We start from the raw sequence: 19335 nt of genomic DNA, 5'->3' as shown, positions 1-19335 counted from the left end.
TTTCACATTGCTGGAAATCGTAGAATTTCATTAATTTATCCTCAACAATGCCATATGTATGTATATGACTTAAGAATATAGCTTTCTAACATCAATTCCACTTAACATATTGCAGTATTATGTATGTTTGTTCGTCTCCATCAAATGTTTACTCTTCCCCAATCCTAAAATCATTATGTTAAACATAATGAATACATGGATACTCTCGTATGTGGTTCTGTCTATTTTTAGATGATATTCAGTTACGTTTATATGTTCAAGTTCGAAAATTGTGTTTCCTTTTAATAGGGAAACATATTTGTTGATGACAGTAATTCAATTATTTACGAACTAATTCATTATTAAACAACTTAACCGTAGAGAGTCTTGCAACTTTGTTTGGATGATGATGATGATCCAGCAACATACAAACGGGTTTCTTGAAGTGTTCCAATTTCTGCTCTATATTTTCCCATTTCCCTTCTTTTGCAATTGCTTGTGTTAGATTTTAAAATTTCAGACAATCAGACAATTACCAAAGCTTTTCAGATTTTCAACTTCGTCCGGGACAGCAATGAAATTAACATTGCAAAATCTCTACTTCATAATATGGGATTAATGTTTAAACTAAAGCATAACTAAGTTAATTTGCACAGCACATCAAAATAACATGGAAGCATTGCACTCACACACACATATTATATGAGTATGAAGTGTTGTGTATTTAACTAATTCAATTTCATATATTTTGGCTCTCTCACATAAATCAAGAACTAGATTAAAAGTACCTTTTAGCTTAGCCTGCATTTAATGTTCTACAATTCATTATGTTATGCAGGACTCAGCGTTCGATATTAAATGCTACAGCAGTAATATGAACAGTCCTTTTGAAACCGTAATACCCAAACGTATACCATAAATTTGATTAATTTAATAAATCACAGCCACATGCAATGTACTATATTATATTAGTACAGTTAAGTGGTTGGTGTATTTGATATACGATATAATAATCATTCCTTGTCGATTCTAGTTCTTTCATTAGTTTAACGACAGTTTTCGGTCCTTATGCATGAGCATTGGATGTAACACAAAATATAATTAAGAAGGATGTTCTGAACAAGCCCGAATTGTTTGTCGAAGCGGAATAGTATTGAACTCCTCAAAAAAAAAAACATTTAAAAACAAGAGAAAATATCAAAGGTTGAAGAGCTTAAGTAATAGTACGTTACTATATCAGTGAAGTAATTTGATATCTCGTATCTAGATGAGTAAAAGTATCCGAGGGCTTCAGCCCAAGGTACTTTTACTCATCGTGATACGAGATATCAAATTATTTCACGTGTAAAATATGGCATTTTACTTTACGAGCGAGGGAAAGGGTCTTCACTAGTGAGGGAAAGGCCACATTACCTCACTAGTAAAGTAAAATAAATTATTTCTCATACGAGGAGAATGGATTGATTCCCACATATGGAGATAAATAGATAGAGATGAGGTGGACAATTCGCCTTCCCACCCAATCACCAAATCGATTACAAATTATATTTTATATGAATTCAGGCTCCCTAATCGCAAATCGTATCAAGTACAAGAACAAGTACACACGGAAAATCCCAATATGCGTGTGAGATCTATAAGTGGACTTAGCACCCCCATTTTTTGGCATATAGCTGTGAAATGCATATTGCGAAGACTGTAGTTAAAATAGCTGTGCAACTTATAGTATAGCTGTGAGCCGCATTTCAAATCTATCACGAGAAATAAAAATTTTTTCTTCTAAACTTTCATGAATTTTGCGGTCACCCATCTCAGTACTAACCGCGCCGATTGATGCTTAACCCGAGAATCCGACCGTCACCTATGCTGCTGCTGTGCTAACTTTGCTTGTGCTTTAACACGTTCTTATTTCGAAGCGTTGCTACCACAATATAAATTCTACAGCTATATTATGCGGCACACAGCCTAATTCAAGTCTGTAGTTTTTATATTTAGCATTTTTAGTTTGGTGAGTTGTCAGTTGTCACTTGGAGAATGGCTTTAGGTTCTGAAAGAAAGTGAATTGAAACTGTGTGAAGAATCGCCAATTCAATTATTATCTGTGAAATGACGATTTTGATTTTTAGGAGCAATACTTGGCTAATTAATTAATTCGTTTCTAATGTAGTGAAATTTCTGATATTTTCATTCGTCTGTGTTTCTACGGATTTTGACTATTGAAGAGGCGTTACCATTAACCTGATGATGAAACCTCATTATAATCAGCTAAGCTGTTTTAGAACAGTTTTTGGTGCGATTTTTCTTTATCCATTAACATTAATGTCAATTGAGCATCAGCACGGATGACTTGAATGCATGGTCCCATACATTTTCTGATATGCAGCCCACAGCTATATTTTTCATACGTCAAATATGCGTTACACAGCTATGATATAGAGTACACAGCCACAATATGCAAATCCTAGCTATAACATGTGTTGTCGGTGCATAATGTAGCTGTGTGATCCATAATATAGTTGTGTAACTCATATTGCACGTAAATTACCAACATTTTTAGAATATGCGTTCAGTAGCTATATTTTTATAAGTCTTGCAGCTATATTATAAGTTCCACAGCCTTTATCGAAATCCTCGAATTTTCCGTGCAATTTCCCAATCTCACAATATTTATGAACATGAGGAACACAATTTTTTTGTGCATTGCACCTAAGCAATCAAAGTAATACGAAGTATGTAAGATCGCTGGTTGCGCATGGAGAAAAAAAAAAGTTTAAAAGAAATTGCGTTTTGTATAAATCGTCTCTTTACCAATGTATTCCACCCATAGTACTTAGTACACGCATTCATATAACACCTTTTTTTCATATCATTTACAAGTTCAAAACTCTGTTTCACACACGTTTACTGCTTCTGTAATTTATTATGTTAAAGTGGATTGTATTTTGCCTGGCCAGGGCTGGCCATAGAAAATGTAATCATTTTTTTTTTCAATCTCCGACGAAGAATGAAGAAAAAAGTTATCAAGAGTTGTTTGTATGCAAAACAGCATGAGCTTTACAAAATAAAAGCAATTATAGCTATAGACATCAGACATGTTATACGATTTTGGTTATATGTATACAGAAATACTTTGGGCTTTGCAACTTCATGTTGTTCAAGTAATGTGTGAGTAAAAATTCCGCACAAACATTCTCGGTGTGTATTACTAAATGGGCATACCATACACCATTAATTTTAACAAAAAAAAAACTGAAACGGGCAAAATGAAACGAAAGTATGAAATGGCAGCACTTAATTTCCACACTTATTTGCTGAAGAAACCATTTTCTGGATCCGTTTCTTTTTTTGCTGAACAGGAAATCGGGCACGTCACAAATTTACTTTTTGTGTATGCAAAGTGTGTTGTTGAACTATATTTCGTGTGTTTGTAAGTTTTAATTAATTCGTTTAAAATGCAAGGAGACGTAAAAAATGTGAAGAGAAAATCTACGTAATAAGTTTGGGTTAACGTATTTGGGTATAGTCATGTCGTTTGAAACGTTTTTTTTTTGGGTTAGCTATAATCGGACATATATTTCCTCAACATTTCACAATCGAAAATAGTCTATAATGAATGTGGCAGTTGGTGAAGGTGCATTGCAATGTAATCTCCTTTTCATGTTGCCAGGTATTTTCTTATTTTCTTGGAAAGATAAGTCATGTGTTAGCAGTAACAACGACAAAAATAGGTTTTCGTAAAGGAAAACGTCATATTACACTCGGGCAATAATTTGATGTTCCGCATCACAATGAGTAAAAGTACCTCGGGTTAAAGCCCTCGAACACTTTTACTCATCTGGATACGAAATATCAAATTCCTTCCCTTGTGTAGTAACACGACAGAGTAAAGTTAAACAGGCAGTAGCGCTGATTTGGAATAGGGACCTGGATAATTTAGTAGCCCTATATTTTTTTTGCGAATAAAAGTTTTCAATTTACTTATTTGACGTTTTGAAAATGAACCGCTACTGCTTGGTTTATTTTACTCTGCCGTGATAGTAATATACTATTGTAACACTAGGCGATACGTACAATACGAATAATAGAAGGATAATTATAAAATATGATCAATCCTTGCACACAGTTCATCGAAAATCATTTCAAATTTTTTGTTCGAAATCTATTTGAATAATTTAAAATTGGAATTTGATTTAAATAGTTCATGTTAGTTATTTTGGATTATAACATTCGCTCGGATCCTGGCAACGTTTGAATTACAATTTGCATGTTGCATTACGTATTTAACACGGTACACGTACTACACATCAAAATAAACTCGGCAATTCAATATTTAGCAATAAAATTCAATACATTACCACACTGTACGACCGAAACAATTATTTATCTAACAGATTCCAATGTATATACACAACCGAAATACCTACAAAGCATAATCTAAATCCAAATCCTTTTCCTTTCTTTGAATTTAACGAAAGACAGAAAAAAACAACAACCAAATCAAATTGCTATTCCATACAAGCAACGAAAAGGAAATATAGCAAATGTTTGACATATGAAATTTAATACAATTTGCGTTTAAACGAATATATGGGCTCTGTCTCCCGTCTCTATTTCGAGTGTAATATCTTCCTCGATGCTCGCCGCTTGGCCTGTAAATTGTTCTTTATTTGTTTATTTAATATGTTAAGTTTCAGTATATTTTCTGTCACAGTTAACCAATGTTCTAGACGTTGTACATTTTCGTCATTATATTAAATGACAAAACCGCACAATGTGATTACTTAAGTTCATTTTACTTGATAAAAAAAAAACAGAAAAAAAATCTTTCATTTTAACATAATGTCTTTCTGTACGGATATACTTGACATCCATGGTTCTATAATACTTCTAATGTGATATGGTTTATGTTATGGGGGGATTTTTTTTACTCTGTGCGGTTATATGGTGTAATGGCGATGGGTAATATAATACGTCGACCGTTCCGTGGAACATGGATACATTTAAAAGAGACAATTGGGGGTAAGCAATATATTTTCAGATTTGACTTTTATTGCTTTTATAGAGCTGGGAGGATTGTGTGAGGAAAATAGTTTAACTTTGCGGTTTCAAAAATGTTTTTATTTTCTATTTTTGAATGTAAAAACCGGATAAAAAAAGGGAAAAACTAAATTCTCTCCGCTCGTTCCAAACTATTTAAAGATTATGTTACCGAGACTTGTTAGTGATAAAGAATTATGAGGTGATTGCATCGATTCAAGATTTATCTTCATAATAAATTCAAATTTATGTAGTTCCGTAAGACAGAGATTCACGTGAACATAGTAAGAGAATCAGTAAGATTTGCTTCGTTTATAAAGTTATTGAAGAGCTATATTAGTGTTGAAACCTCAGACAAATCGTCTAAAGTCGAAACCGGTCCCAATCGTAATTTAAATTTTAATTAATCCAAGTCTTACAGACTTGACTTAGTTAGTATCTTAGTATATGATTTAACACATAATTTGCTATTTAAGACGAATGACGAAAATTCATCGAAAGAATCGTCACACTTAGTGAACCTTTAAATCAATTTTTCACTGTGAAACCATGATAGCATATTTCGGGTCAAATGAGGAACAATTAGCAGACGACATGACCTTCGTTTGGCCAAAAATATGCCGTCATGGCTTCATGGTGAAAAGTCGATTGAAAGAATGTCTTGATCACTAATTCTTCCGATTCTTTAAAAGTTTGACCTTCGCTTCCCACAAGGAATGAAAACTGTGTTTTATCGTGCCGAACACAAGATATTTAATTTCAATAATCGAATACGGTTAAAACGGTTGATTTCGAACAATTTCTCAAAATTCCTCACTATGCACAGTTTTAGCGACCTTAGATACCGATACTGTAGGCAACACGCCACCCTCCGATATTGTAACGCTTTTCAGTAACTCATTCAGTTCCGCATCTTTCCGAACTGCGAACATAAGATGACGTGGATTAATTCGCTGTTTCTTAGCTTTGACGGCTTCAGTATGTGCTATGTCAAAGACTTCCGCACAAAGGTACTCCAAAACTGCGGCCATAAAAATTGCAGATTTTGTCTGTACGTGAGTGGCATAATTTCCTTTCACCATTTGTTGTCGAATTCGTTCAACGGATAGTAAGAGTCCGGCCTTGGAAGATTTCGTTTTCCTGGCTTTAAGAAAAAGTGAGTTCCTTCAACCGTTATTCTTAACTATTAGGATAGGAATTTGTTTACCTTTTCTCGTGGTTCCCGTTGTTCCAGACATCTCAATAAAATAAGTATAAAAGCAACAAAAATAAATAATTATTACGCAGCAGCAAAGACGTCACAACTTGAGTTTGGTGATGGCAAAAGCTTACTATTCTTTTTAAATTATTGTGTCAAGGACAAAGTAGTCAGATTAAAAATAATAACTTGACTCTTCACGTAGAGTATGCTTCACGATAACTCATCTTCTAACGAAAGACACCATCAAATAAAAGGGCAAAAAGATGGTAATAGTAATAGAACTACTTACAGTTGATGAGCATAATTTAATCGTCAATTCATACAAAAAGTTATACTCAAAAACAACTTCATTGTTATCTAGTCAAGTCAGAGATTCTTTTATGAAGAGATCAGAAATTGATCGTTGAGTAAAACTTCTTTTTTTATTTTTTCTTCCCCAGATGTAATAAAATCCACTTGATATAATTAATCACTTGTGGATGTTGCTTTTCATTTCAAACTTAGACACTTATTTCAAAAGTTTCTATAATAATGCAGATATGAACGAGTGATGTGCTTGTTGCCTGCGACTATTATAATAGACGTGTAGTATGGATTATGGATATAAATTGTGTGTATAAGTATCATAAGGTAAAATATGTCTTTTCTGTAGTGTGTACCAGCTACACCCACTTCATAATGATTATTATTATTATTCGACATTCTTGAGTACCAACTTCTATATAACTCAATCGAGAAATTCTTGTTGTAAAACACTAAAACTTTTCGTTGATTCAATTAAACTCAATATATATAACATTCAACAGAATTTCATTTGTAGAGAGAGGAGGAAAAAAAACCGCACCACCCGGCACTTTCTCAAAACATCGTTTCAGAAAATCATAAATTCAAGCAAAAGTTTTAGTTCAAAAAAAAGACAGAGATATAACTGGCATGTTAATAAAGAAACGATTTTCCTAATTAACCACTTCCACTGAGTTCGCTCAGCGACAACAACGAGTCAATGCGATTTTTTTTTCTCTCTGCATTTTTTTTACTTTTTAGTGTAATTTAATGTAATAAATATTGTTTTAAAACATTAACATTATTTAACGGCATTACCTTTTCTAAGTGGTCGTTTTTTAGGTCGGAATTTTTAATTTTATTTGTGCAAAACCAACCGGTTCATGTTCTTGTTCAGTTGAATGAAGAGAGATTGGAGACTCGAAGAAGTATTAAATTACCATTGCTATGGTTTTGGTTGGAGATTTTTTTTATTCAATATGATGCTATATAGCGTAGGTGGTTTAATATAGGCTTTGTATCACTGCAAAAATTAAATTGCACATTCGGTTGGTATGAATCAAAAGTTGTTTATAGATACATTTCCACACACAAAATTCACTCGTTTCCAAACCTTTGTTCACTTTATGATTCGTTAATGCAGTAAAGGTATATATGTGTGTAGTTATCCAACATTACATCCCATCGAAAGAAAGTTTTAATGAATCGAAAAATAATAATTTCAAAACTTTTTTTTTGCCTTCACATCCTGAATCAGTTTTTCATATTATCAAAATCATCTCACAAACACAAGCAAAACCATTATCAAAGATCGAATCAAACTTAATCGCTACGATTTGCGACAAATTTTCAAAGAATTTAATCTCTAAATTGCCATTCACTTTGTAAAAAAAAAGTTTTGTAACGTTCGACTTGCAAAGAATGTGCTTAGATGTATATAAATACCATTCACAATCTATCGTACGTTAACGACCGTACACAACCGCTATAAATTAACGTTATCGGATTTTAAGACAAGTGCTTACGATTCCGTTGCCTAACGTTGACTAAAACAAAATATATCTTTTACGAATGGTAGAGTGAAGGGAATAATAAAGAATTTACATTGAGCATACAATGCTGGGGAGGTACTGCGCTCTCTGTTACTCTCTTTCGCTGGAAAGTATGATCTAGTTGTTGAATTTAGAATTGTGGTATCTGTATGGCATCGCGTTGCAGACCATATACGTAATCGGATAGACCAGGCTCACATGGGCAATTAGATTTAAAAACAAAAGTTGTTACAAAAAAAGAATGTTCTTACAGTAACCCCTTTTTGTTGCTTGTTTTTCGCAGTTACTTCAGACAAATTTATGTGGGTTTTACAAGCTAACCCTTTTGGGAAGCACATTTTCAGGTGTTATGAATATCTGCGAGACGTCATTGGTATCTAATATCAAAAGTCACGATACAACTCGGCGGTTAGCCTTGATTTATGTAGTTCTACATAGCACGGATATTAAATTAGTGAAATTAAAAATTAAAAGACTTTGTTACCTGTTGAATTTAGAGCAACGTGGCCGAATAAGGAATGGGTTGATAATAGGGGACGTCACCAAGCTCAGATCTACATTTGAAATGAGTTCATTGCACATTGTTAGTGCACCTTTATTAGTATTAACTACTGTAACATTGCTAACTTAATAGTATTCACTAAACAACATGTAGCCCTTTCCACCTGTATGTTTATTTATTGTTACACAGCACTGCTGCTAGCATTAACATTGATTAAACAAGCTCAAGTCTTTTGAGTCTTTTGTGGTAAGATTGTTTGTATTGTATGTCTTAACTCACACAGCGAAAAGGTCATACTGTGAATTCGTCAGCCTCCGAATATTTTCTATTTTTGCTAGAAGATGTGCTATGCCTGTTAACAAAGGATGTCTAGCATAAAACGTCTTCATATAATTGTCTTCGTTGCGGTCCTCTTTTCATTACATTGAATAGTTAGACTGGAAAAACTGGAACTTGAACCTGTTGACATTAATATATTAATTATTTAACCTGTCATCTGTTATCGATAGCAATAATAAACGACAAGCTCTGACTAATGAGGTCTTATATAGCAAAACGCATCTTCAGAACAAATGAAATAAAAGATTTCTGAAATCAATCTCTGAAAATCTTCGATCAAATGAAGTAATAGATCAGAAGTAAAACTTGCCGTCTGTGACATGTTAAACCAGATTAACTTTTAAAGATTCGGGTGCCTCGTAAGAAAATATTCATAAAATGCGCAACAAAATCATTCTAAAAATTGCAAACAGAATGCACAAAAATTCATTTTTTAACACTGTAGCATTTTAATATCAATTACATCTGAAGAGTCTAGCATACTCAAATTTTGTGTACCGAATTTTCATTTATCATCAGATTATGTCAAATGAAAAACAAACAATTAAATAAAAACTTCTGTTTTGGGGTCATGTCGCATTCCCGCACCACAAAGCACAAACATTAAACGAAAATTATATACTGCAACAAAAAAAAAACGTTTCAGATTTTTAAATTGAAATAAAGGGTTGGACTATCTTAATTACTCGGTCGGTCGAGATAGGTATTTCAGGTATTTATTTCGTGGTTTCATTTTGTCTACTCATTTAATTTGTTTCGGTTTTTATTTATTCTCTGTTATCCTTGTTTGGATATGCGACGAGACGAATGTGAAGTTTGTTACAAAGAGAACTTTCCTACATCTGTTTAGCAAGCTAAATATCGTTACGTTGCATTTCTAAAGTTTTACTATTTATACCTTTCTTTGATCAACTTTCTTGAACTCAATCAAATTATTTGATATTTTCACCACATAAGGTTCCCACACTCTCTCATCATCTTCCGCTTCGTCAAGCAGTTACTCAATCGTGACTCTAGTATTACAGAGTTTATATGCTTGAACACATGGTGCTCAACGAATCCACATTCCAGTCTTCCAGCGGAGAACTAGCGATTGCGCAAAATATGAAATCGTCTCCAATATTTATTTTTTTCATTTCTCTTGTACATTCGTTTGTAAACTCTCGCATCCGAAATGAATATCTCACACAAATATTTTGAGGGGAATTCGTTTGTCTCGTAAACGCGAGGGTTATTAGTTATATCAAAAAGAATGCTTGGAATCTTTAACGGTAGAGAAGATAATTTGAGTTTTATTGTTTTGATTTTTTTTTGTTCTTCTTCTGAAGTACAAACAATTAACGCGATATGAGAAAATTGTGATGGAGAAAATTTAGAGTGAAGAAAAGCAAATGAACGGTTGAATGCGGATCTGAAAAACATTTATGAAATCAGACTCTAAACGAATTCATCTGATATGGTTGTTCTTCAGAATACATATCATCAAAACTTACAACTTATACTCGAAATGCATATTATCTACATTTGAATCTTACACTTTCTACTTTACTTGTAATGTGATACACGAAAGAAATATTTCGTTCACTTATTAATATATGCTCTACGAAACGATGAATCTAATTCCTCCTAATTATACCGTCATGATACAGCTATACACACAGCAATTTAAAAAAATATATATATATCTCTAACCTGTTGCATCAGGTCCATATGATTACTTTCATGTATAGTTTTAGTTTTTGTAACAGTTTTCGTTCGGTTTTTTTTACCGACAATCAGTTATCTACTTTAAGATCACTTTTCTCTAATTTTGGTGAACTTTTGACTAATTTCTTTCGATGAATTAATTAATTCGTTCGTATTGAACATGACAGATGATCTAATGATGATAAATTATTTTGCTAATTGAATAATATTTTATGTAAAACGTACAGTCTTCCATTAAATGTTACGTCAATTTACTCCTTTGTTTGTTATACTGTTTACCTATACATGCTTGTGAAGGCGCACATTCACTGGAATATAATGAGTTGGATACCTTCATCCCGAAAACTTTTGTTATTATTTAAAAAAAAAAAATCGGAGAGTGTAAGTACACGGACAGGTGTCTAAAATATTGATTCGGTTCAGGGGTAGCTGGAAATTATTAACAGAATAATCCTTTCTTTCCCTTTCACATAAAATATGCCCAGAAGTTAACACCTTTAAGGTAGATTCCTTAATGATTAAATTCAGTCTTCAATTTCGCTCATCTAACAAATTCTCTGATGTTTATTATAACGATTAAAAAGCCTTAATACAAACAACGTACACTCTACGGATAATAGCGGTCGAGTCAAAATGTATCAAGATCATAACGGCGAAATTTCAAGTGTTATAGCTCAAAATGATGCAATGATGTACGTACATGTGGACCAATGGATTCAACCGTAACCGAATCATATATGTAGAGTAGATATGGGGTTTAATTTTGACTTGAATGCTCTAAGACGTGCAGAATGTTCTTTTTTTGTTAAGACTATTTAAAGTAGCGGTTAAAGAAGAACAGTTTCTGAAGTTTTACAACGCAACCAGACTACATCTTCTAGAAGCGGCTAATCATCTATTATCAATAACAACGACAAAATAAGAAGTAAACTCCGGCTTACATGCTTTTATCCGGTAAACTGTTGAAACGAACGAAGTAAAAGGTTACCCAATCACTTACACTAAGCGATTAACTTAACTGAACAAAAGAAGTATCAGATTTCATTTTTGTTTTATCGATCAAACGTTTGCCGTTTCTTTAAGGTCCGTGACGAAACTAAAGTGTAAATAAAGTGATTGATAGATTAGAGCAATTGTTATTTGTTCAACGAGGTCAACAAGTCACCCAAGAAAATGGCATTGTCAACTTTTTTCCCAGGTTAAACAGAACGTCTTTCACAACAAATTTTCCGAAGTTTCAGCAGAGAGGAGAAATAGTATTTTACATGACTAGGGATAAAAAGATGAAAAGTAGAGTTTTCGTGTGAATTTTGTTGATCCGAGGCGAAGCCGAGGTCAATAAACACACGAAAACGAGACTTTTCATTTTTATTCCGAGTTATATAATGGATTTTACATGCTGAGGGCGTCGAAAGAAGAACCTAAAACATGAAAAGTACGGTTTTCGACGCATGTAGCATGTAAATGATTATTTTCTCTCCTGCGTTGTGAATACTTTGTATGTCAGTTTTGCATTAAAAATTCGTATTAAAAACAGCAATCGAAATTTAAATATTACCATCACAGAACCATATGACTACAACTGTTCATGAACAACATATTTTGTAAATGGAAAGCAGATAGTAGTGAGAAACGAAAATTTTATCAGAAGACGACATTTTTGATAATATAAAATTTGTCGCCATTAATGTCTAAAAAATTTGTTGATAAAAACGAGAAACTCTTTGAAAAAACAAATATTTACTCGAAAGGTCGACTTCTAAATGAGAAGCTGGTTGAAATACTTTTCAATTAGGAAGATCGTATATCATCGCAACAAATAGCAAACTATTTTACAGTAATTTTTTATTGTTTACTAAATTAGTCTTTATTGGTGCTATTAAATCCGACTATCCAAACATTAAAGTACAATTTATAAAATAAAAAAAAACTGCAAAATAAAGAAAAGCCAAATTAATGTAGTAAATTCAATTTATATATAACCATTCCATATGCAGTATAATAGAGATTCTAACCATTTCTTTGCCGTCATAAACATGTTCTTGACAACGGACCACTAAATTTATGCGAATAATATTTCCCTTTGTGCTGTGTGTCGTATAGTGTAATTAATTTAGTTTATGTTCTTGCATTGTACGTCGAAAGCTTTTATCCAATAAAAATATTCCGCAAAAGATTCGTAATGGTTTTCGTCAAGAATAATTTTTGTGGCTTGCTTAGAACATACACCATTCAAGTATGGTGGTTAAGAGAGTAAGTAATAAAATTTGATAACCAAACAATTAGCCATAAACTAATTTGAGTTGAATGAGAAATAATATTTGAAATATCTTTTTACTGCAATAACAATTGCACTCTAGACCTTTTATAGTTGCAGTTAGCTAGCATTTAGAATGACATAAAATTTTGATAGCTTTTACCATATAAGTGTGGATTGCTCTATGAGAAAGGCAATTTAATGGCAAATTTATAATTGGTAGCTCTTGTGAGGTATGATTCAGATATACAAGATGTGAATGTTAATACTATTCGAACAAGAAAAGTTTTTTCTTTTAATTGGTGCAACTTGTGTATGCTCAGAGAACAAGCTTACAAACATCGGCTTGATGTGAAGTTACGAAAACAAATCGAATATACCAGCCCATTTAAACAACACTCAAATGTAATATTTATTCGCCGTTTTGTCAGCATACACAACAGTCATCTGTTTCTTGTTAAATTAAATAGCATCGTTCTAACCATAAATCCATAACATCCAACATAAAACTATTACAGTCACTTAGCTGCTCCATTGTAAAAATGTATTCGTTATCCGAGAGCAATATATATATATTTAAAAAAAAAGTAATAGGGTTGTACAACGTGCGCTGATACCTCTTACATATATCCATTATTCCGACGAGATGTAAAGCCCATGAATTTATATTACAGACAAAGGGTAAAATACTATTGTGAATGATGATTTCTATGTTACTGACGTATCTGATTGACGTACCGACAAGTTTCTGCTGGTTTTCTATTGATCTCGTATAAATCCATTCAGAACAAATGATTGATATGCAATAATAGGAATTTATATGGCAGATAAAAAATGACGCCATTTCGGAATGTGTTTTAAGATGGCACATGTTCGTATTATTATACGTACCAAATAGCCGATAAAACTATAATATCGTTAGGATGTGGAAGAAAACAATTCTTTGCAATTGATAATTGTCCAAGGAAATGACTGTATATCAATTTAATGACGACAGGTCGACCGACCATATAAATTGATAATATCGAGTAAAATTGTAATCGTTAACTATTTAATTGATTTTTCGATTAAATTAATGTCCAACACAAAATATGTATGAAATTAATCGAAATATACGGGAAAAAATAAGTAACTAATCACCTCCATTTGGTAAATTAATTCAACCATAAAAATACCAGAAATCGAACATTACAAGCAGTTTATATAAATAAGTCTATCAAAAGCAATTTTCTTTTCATTATTTATTTATAAATAGAATATTGGGAACTTATGACATCGTTTTACCGAACCAATAACTAAAATTGATGGAACTCTTAATAGAGATGAAAAATAATCCATTTCGATGTGCTCTCGATATACTGGCAGATTAAGTTGCAAAGGATTTACGTAGTATGAATAGTGCTAATCTTTTACAAACGGAAAGCGTCTCATGGTAAAAATAAATCAATGAATCTGTTACTTCTATTGTCTCAAACATTTTCTGGTGTTTGATGCAAAATCTATTACTTCATTTGTTTGACTGTACAAGATAGCCGCAGACAGAAATTATGGTTTATCTTGGTTGTTTTTGTTAGTAACAGATGACTAGGAGGTTGATTACAAGAAAAATGTGATTCCGTAGTCACCCCAGGAAGAAATACATTAACTGGCACCACTAACAGCAAATTTAAACAAGGTAGTAGGAAAAGGCGATTATCGCGAGGATTATCGTTATAAATTCAAAGAAAACTTTGGCAACAAAATCAACGCGAAAAAAATTAGAAAATATCTTTGTATGGTGAAATACTCACTCCCGCAACACAGTCGACCATCAAGCTATTGATCAGTGACAGCAGGAGAAAATGATATCTTCCCACAGTACTTTAAAAACCTAAGTAACCGTTCACAGTTGTGTGAAGTAAAATCCTCTGTGGAGTAGAATAATTTTGAATCTGAATTGATTGAAAATGGGATCCGAAAATGAAGTTCTAAGTCTTAAATACAATGATTTCACAACATCTTACGAAAATATTCGAAACTTAAATAACTTTCGAACAAAATTTTAAATACTTTTAGTATCGGAAAAATATTTAGAAACCTCAAAACGGTCGAAAAGGTTAACTTGTACCCCCAATTTCGCATTGCTCAATTTACCAAACCGACTGAATTACATAACTATTTCTCAAGTTGTAAACTTCGACTTTAACTGTGAGCCTTCGTATATAGATTGTATTTTAATTGTGTTGAGATGCTGGTTAGGTTGTCTATTAATAAAATATTTTTAAAATACCTAAAGAATTCCAGCAAAATAGTAAATAAAGTTCTGAATGGAATTCATCCCTAGCAAGACACCACCAGAGATTATTATATCTCAATGATATTCTCGTTACATCGCCATTCAGTCTGATTCTATCAAATTTGACGTGATAGTTGCACATTTGAAGGGTCTATTATTTCGTATTCTTCAATTCTTTATTCTACCAACATATTTTTCATAACAATTGAATGCTTTTTTGAGTGGTAGCTGTTGTTCAAATCTTCCATCCATAAAATCTCTATCATCATAAAAATAAATAGCAACACAAAAACGAACTTAATGGCAAATATCATAGAATGTGCACAGGTAGAAATATATTTATTTTTTTCATCCAGCATTTTTACTTAAAAAATTGTCGAAAGACGTAAATTGAAAAACAAAATTTTTCAACTTCTCTTGAAAATAATGATGAACTGAACTTGAACAAACAATGCTTGCTGTCGGATTTTTTTTTTTTGCGGTATTCATCGAAGCAGCTGTAAGTATAATGTTTTTTTTTATTATAAATTATCGTTCGAGGGGTTTGGATGGCCATTTTAATTTTACATGATTATCGGTTAGGTTCAGCTATTATGTATTTGATGTAAAATTTTATTTGTTTTTAGAGGTAAAGCCAATCAAAATCAAGGAAGCAATTTAGTGTGTCCCTAAAATTAAACGAAATGTAAGCAGAAGGTCGGTACAATCATTAATGAAAAACAAACCAAAGAATATTTCAACTGTGCTCAGCTCATTGTTTTCGAATTAAAAACTCCTTATAATACGAAATGGAATATTCTTTCGAAATGAAATACGACCATACAATGTAGGCACTCACAGAAATTTTCCGTGAACCATACTTTCCCTGAAATGTTTTTCTTTCGCTGTACACTATTCATAAAAACAGCCGAAAAAAATGTTACAGCAAAAAATTACCAGAGATTGGGGTGGTTGCCACAAAATTTAATCAAACACAGAAATTTTTGCATTTACCTGACTTCATGGCGATTAACTAATGGATCTTATGAACCAATTAGGCGAAAAAAATAATTCTTCGTTATTCACAATTTATCTTAAATTAAATATGATGAAACCTAGACAAAAAAAAATCTTCAACAATTTTCGTTAATTACGGAAATTCATTATGTGGCACAGACCTTTTCTCGCTCCCACTGAAGGCATGCCAGTGAGAGTGTATAATATAATACATCTCTGTGAAAAATGTGTTATGAAATTCTTTGATTCATATTTTGTGATTCTTGTCCAGGAATTCAAATTTAAATTGAATGTTCCAAGAACAACATTTCATTTTAGAATACCGAAAATTGTTTTCAAATGAAATTAAATTTTTGGTTTTAAATAAAAATATTTTAGATTCTAAGTCTGGGGTGTTCATAATTTTAGTTTTATTTTTCGACTTATACTTGCATGGAAACTCCATCCATGAAGAAGAGAAGAGAAAAAAATTATTCATTCAAATTTCTAAATAGGTTTATAACGAGCAAAATATCATTAACATCCAGCATATAATACATTTATACAATTTACACCTATAAAGGAACTTGTTTACCAAAAGTTTTAAGTATAAACAAACAGATATATGGCTTTACGTTGCTCTCCAACAAAAGGCAACACGGTTGGCTGACTCTTAAATGAGATTTGAATAAACTTGAATAGACCCCAGCTCACTATGGGAAGATTTTAAGAACTAGGGGTGTATCTTTTCAGTGTAAAAACCCATAAATTCATACAGACAGGAATGAACATTATTATTGAGAAAACCATACAGTCAATCAATATCTTTTGTTAAGACGGTTCATAAAAGAAGTCGTTTTTATGGTTGTACACATTATGATGTGCTTTGTATTATAAATACGAGATGAATTCGAAAATGTGAATATAGTTGGACGAGAGGAATATGGAAAATATAAAGAGTGGGGAGGAGTACGATGATGATGACGACGACGGAGGACTCTAAGAAAATATTTTAAGTAATAATATGGAAAATTTGAAATGGCTTTTGTTAGTAAAAAATTCTTCCAGGTGTATATATACATTTCGTTCATTGTTAGAAATTACGAAGAATACGATATATTAAATTCAAGTTTTAAGCAAATCAATATGATACGGTTGAATGGAGGCATGCTGTACTGAAATGCATTTAAATGATGATTTTATGGATTGAATTGACATTTTTACACCTTGGAAAAAAATCTTTTTTTTTTCGGAATTATTTTCTAATGGAATTTGAATTGATGAAGTGTTATTGTGTTGCACAATTTGAAATCAAAATGGCTTGCTTACAAGGTAAAATGATACAATGGATATGACTTTGACTTGAACTGACGAATATATAGGTGGAACAACAATTCACCGCATAGTCTGCAACGCTATCGATAAAGATTAGACGCAACGATATACTGTTGATTCAAAACATCTTCCCCAAGGACATCGTTTCCATGTTCTAACAAGGCAGAACATATTCGTTTTTCGATGTTGTCAAACAGGAAAGCCTACACCGTACATATATGCCACCTAATTAGAGGTTTTACGAGCTAGAAGTAACTGAATCAGATCGAATGTAATGCCGCAAAATCATCGTTGCTACTACAACCTGCCCCAATAAAATAAGAATGGGAAAAAGGCAATCTCTCCTTTCGACAATAAATTTTGCAAGCGAACATCGTAAAATGTTCTCAAAAGAATAGAGAAACTGAAAAAAAGGAAATCGGCACAAAGAAAGCGCACACGCATCTGGTATATATGGCTTCACAAGATTATGTGAAACAAACAAGACACAAGCAACAACAACAACAAAAAAACATATAATAATGTGCCAACATACCTCTTGAAATTCCTTACAGTTATCCACTTTATCTGGTTTTTTATTGCAGGAGTTGCGATGCCGTTGTTTGTATTGTTCATCATCATCATCATGATGATCATTCAGCTTAGCGTATCTCCATAAGCGACCCATTTTTATTTTCGTTCAGTGTGCAGAGAAGATTTTTTGTTTACTCTTAGTTTATCTTTTTTTCAGCTTTCCAATGTTTTGCTGTTTGTTTATTCCATCCAATCTGCACGTTGATATGTATCGTATATGGAGTGCAGTTATCGTAGAGTGAATTTTACAATATCTCGGGATATAAATCCTTTCAAAGTCGGTCTTTCCACTCTTCTTTTTTTCGTATAAAAGATTAAGCTGACAGTATTAGCTGCCGTTAAAAAATGTATTGTTTGCAGTGCAATATGGAAATTGCCATTGGAATCAAATTAAGTGTGACACAATAATTTTGTCACGTTTAAAATGATATTTCTATTTAATCCTCTACGCGTTTCCAACCACTACAGATCATAACCACAAAATCCTAAAACCGCGAGATACTTTAGCACTATACACAGCACATATCACACCGTTATATGACAATAGTATATATCGATCTATTTAAACCACGAAAGCAACAGGTCCTCATTTACATTTCACTATAACATGCACTACATACACAAATTTTCACAAAATTTATTGGTTTGCCGAAATTAATCCGCACAAATTTTCAATTTGTTATTTTTAATTGAATTTTGTCCGCCAAAATGAAAATGTTCACGAATCGAAATTGGTTAGAAATTGGATACGAAATTTTCACAGACGATATTAATATTTATGTGTGTACTCATGGAAGCCTAATCGGTAAATGACTGTGAGATTTTTAAAATAATTTTTAAGTGAAACCAAATCCCTCATAGTTAGAGGTCCTTTTTCCTTTTTATGTGAGTCGAGTTATGTCGTTAAAATATAGAAGTGTGTTTATTCCGTGTATGAAGTTGTTTGAACTCTGTTGTTTCGAGAGGCAATTTATTGCTTAATTTTCAAAACAATAAAGTCGCATTAGCTCGATGTTTAATTATCTGAATGTCTGAAATTAGCCTTCGAATAGATCCCGTACTAAAGCCCATATGCACTTCTTGTCGATTTTTTTTCAATGTGAAGAACATCTACATTACAAACACTCGAGATTTTTATTATAACACAATATATCGGCATGTATAGCTACCCTCCTGATGAGAGGAACAATGTCTATGTATACATATTATGCAGGTATAATATTCACCTACATCCATACATTCAAAACGAAAGTCGTTCTACCTCCTTTGTACGGAAAAAGTCTTTGAAAGCAATCTATGAGAGACATAGCATAGCGTGTT

General features: G+C 32.5%; 2 protein-coding genes across 3 annotated transcripts in view; both read right to left on the bottom strand.

Annotated features, from left to right (window-relative positions):
* The window catches only part of LOC119081762 (GATA zinc finger domain-containing protein 14-like), a 63291-nt gene extending 44699 nt beyond the window's left edge, over nt 1-18592 (bottom strand). The window contains exon 1 of one of the 2 annotated variants that reach the window (XM_037190955.1): nt 17978-18592. In XM_037190955.1, coding sequence (XP_037046850.1) covers nt 17978-18109 — 132 coding nt within the window. In that variant the 5' untranslated portion in view covers nt 18110-18592. Of the gene's footprint in view, nt 1-7318; nt 8049-17977 lie in introns of those variants that run through there. The other variant, XM_037190956.1, reaches the window with a different exon arrangement.
* LOC119081842 (histone H2A-like) lies at nt 5750-6348 on the bottom strand. The gene is made up of 2 exons (XM_037191084.1): nt 6224-6348; nt 5750-6160 (listed from the first exon to the last, which is right to left on the bottom strand). Exons 1-2 carry the CDS (start codon nt 6252-6254, stop codon nt 5820-5822), a joined length of 372 nt encoding a protein of 123 aa, XP_037046979.1. The 5' UTR covers nt 6255-6348; the 3' UTR covers nt 5750-5819.
* Nucleotides 18593-19335: the final 743 nt, after the last annotated feature.

This window comes from Bradysia coprophila, unplaced genomic scaffold (assembly GCF_014529535.1).
Source record: "Bradysia coprophila strain Holo2 unplaced genomic scaffold, BU_Bcop_v1 contig_358, whole genome shotgun sequence".
NCBI classification, from domain to species: Eukaryota; Metazoa; Arthropoda; class Insecta; order Diptera; family Sciaridae; genus Bradysia; species Bradysia coprophila.
Note: the sequence above shows the minus strand (reverse complement) of the source record. Positions and strands in the feature narration are given on the sequence as shown.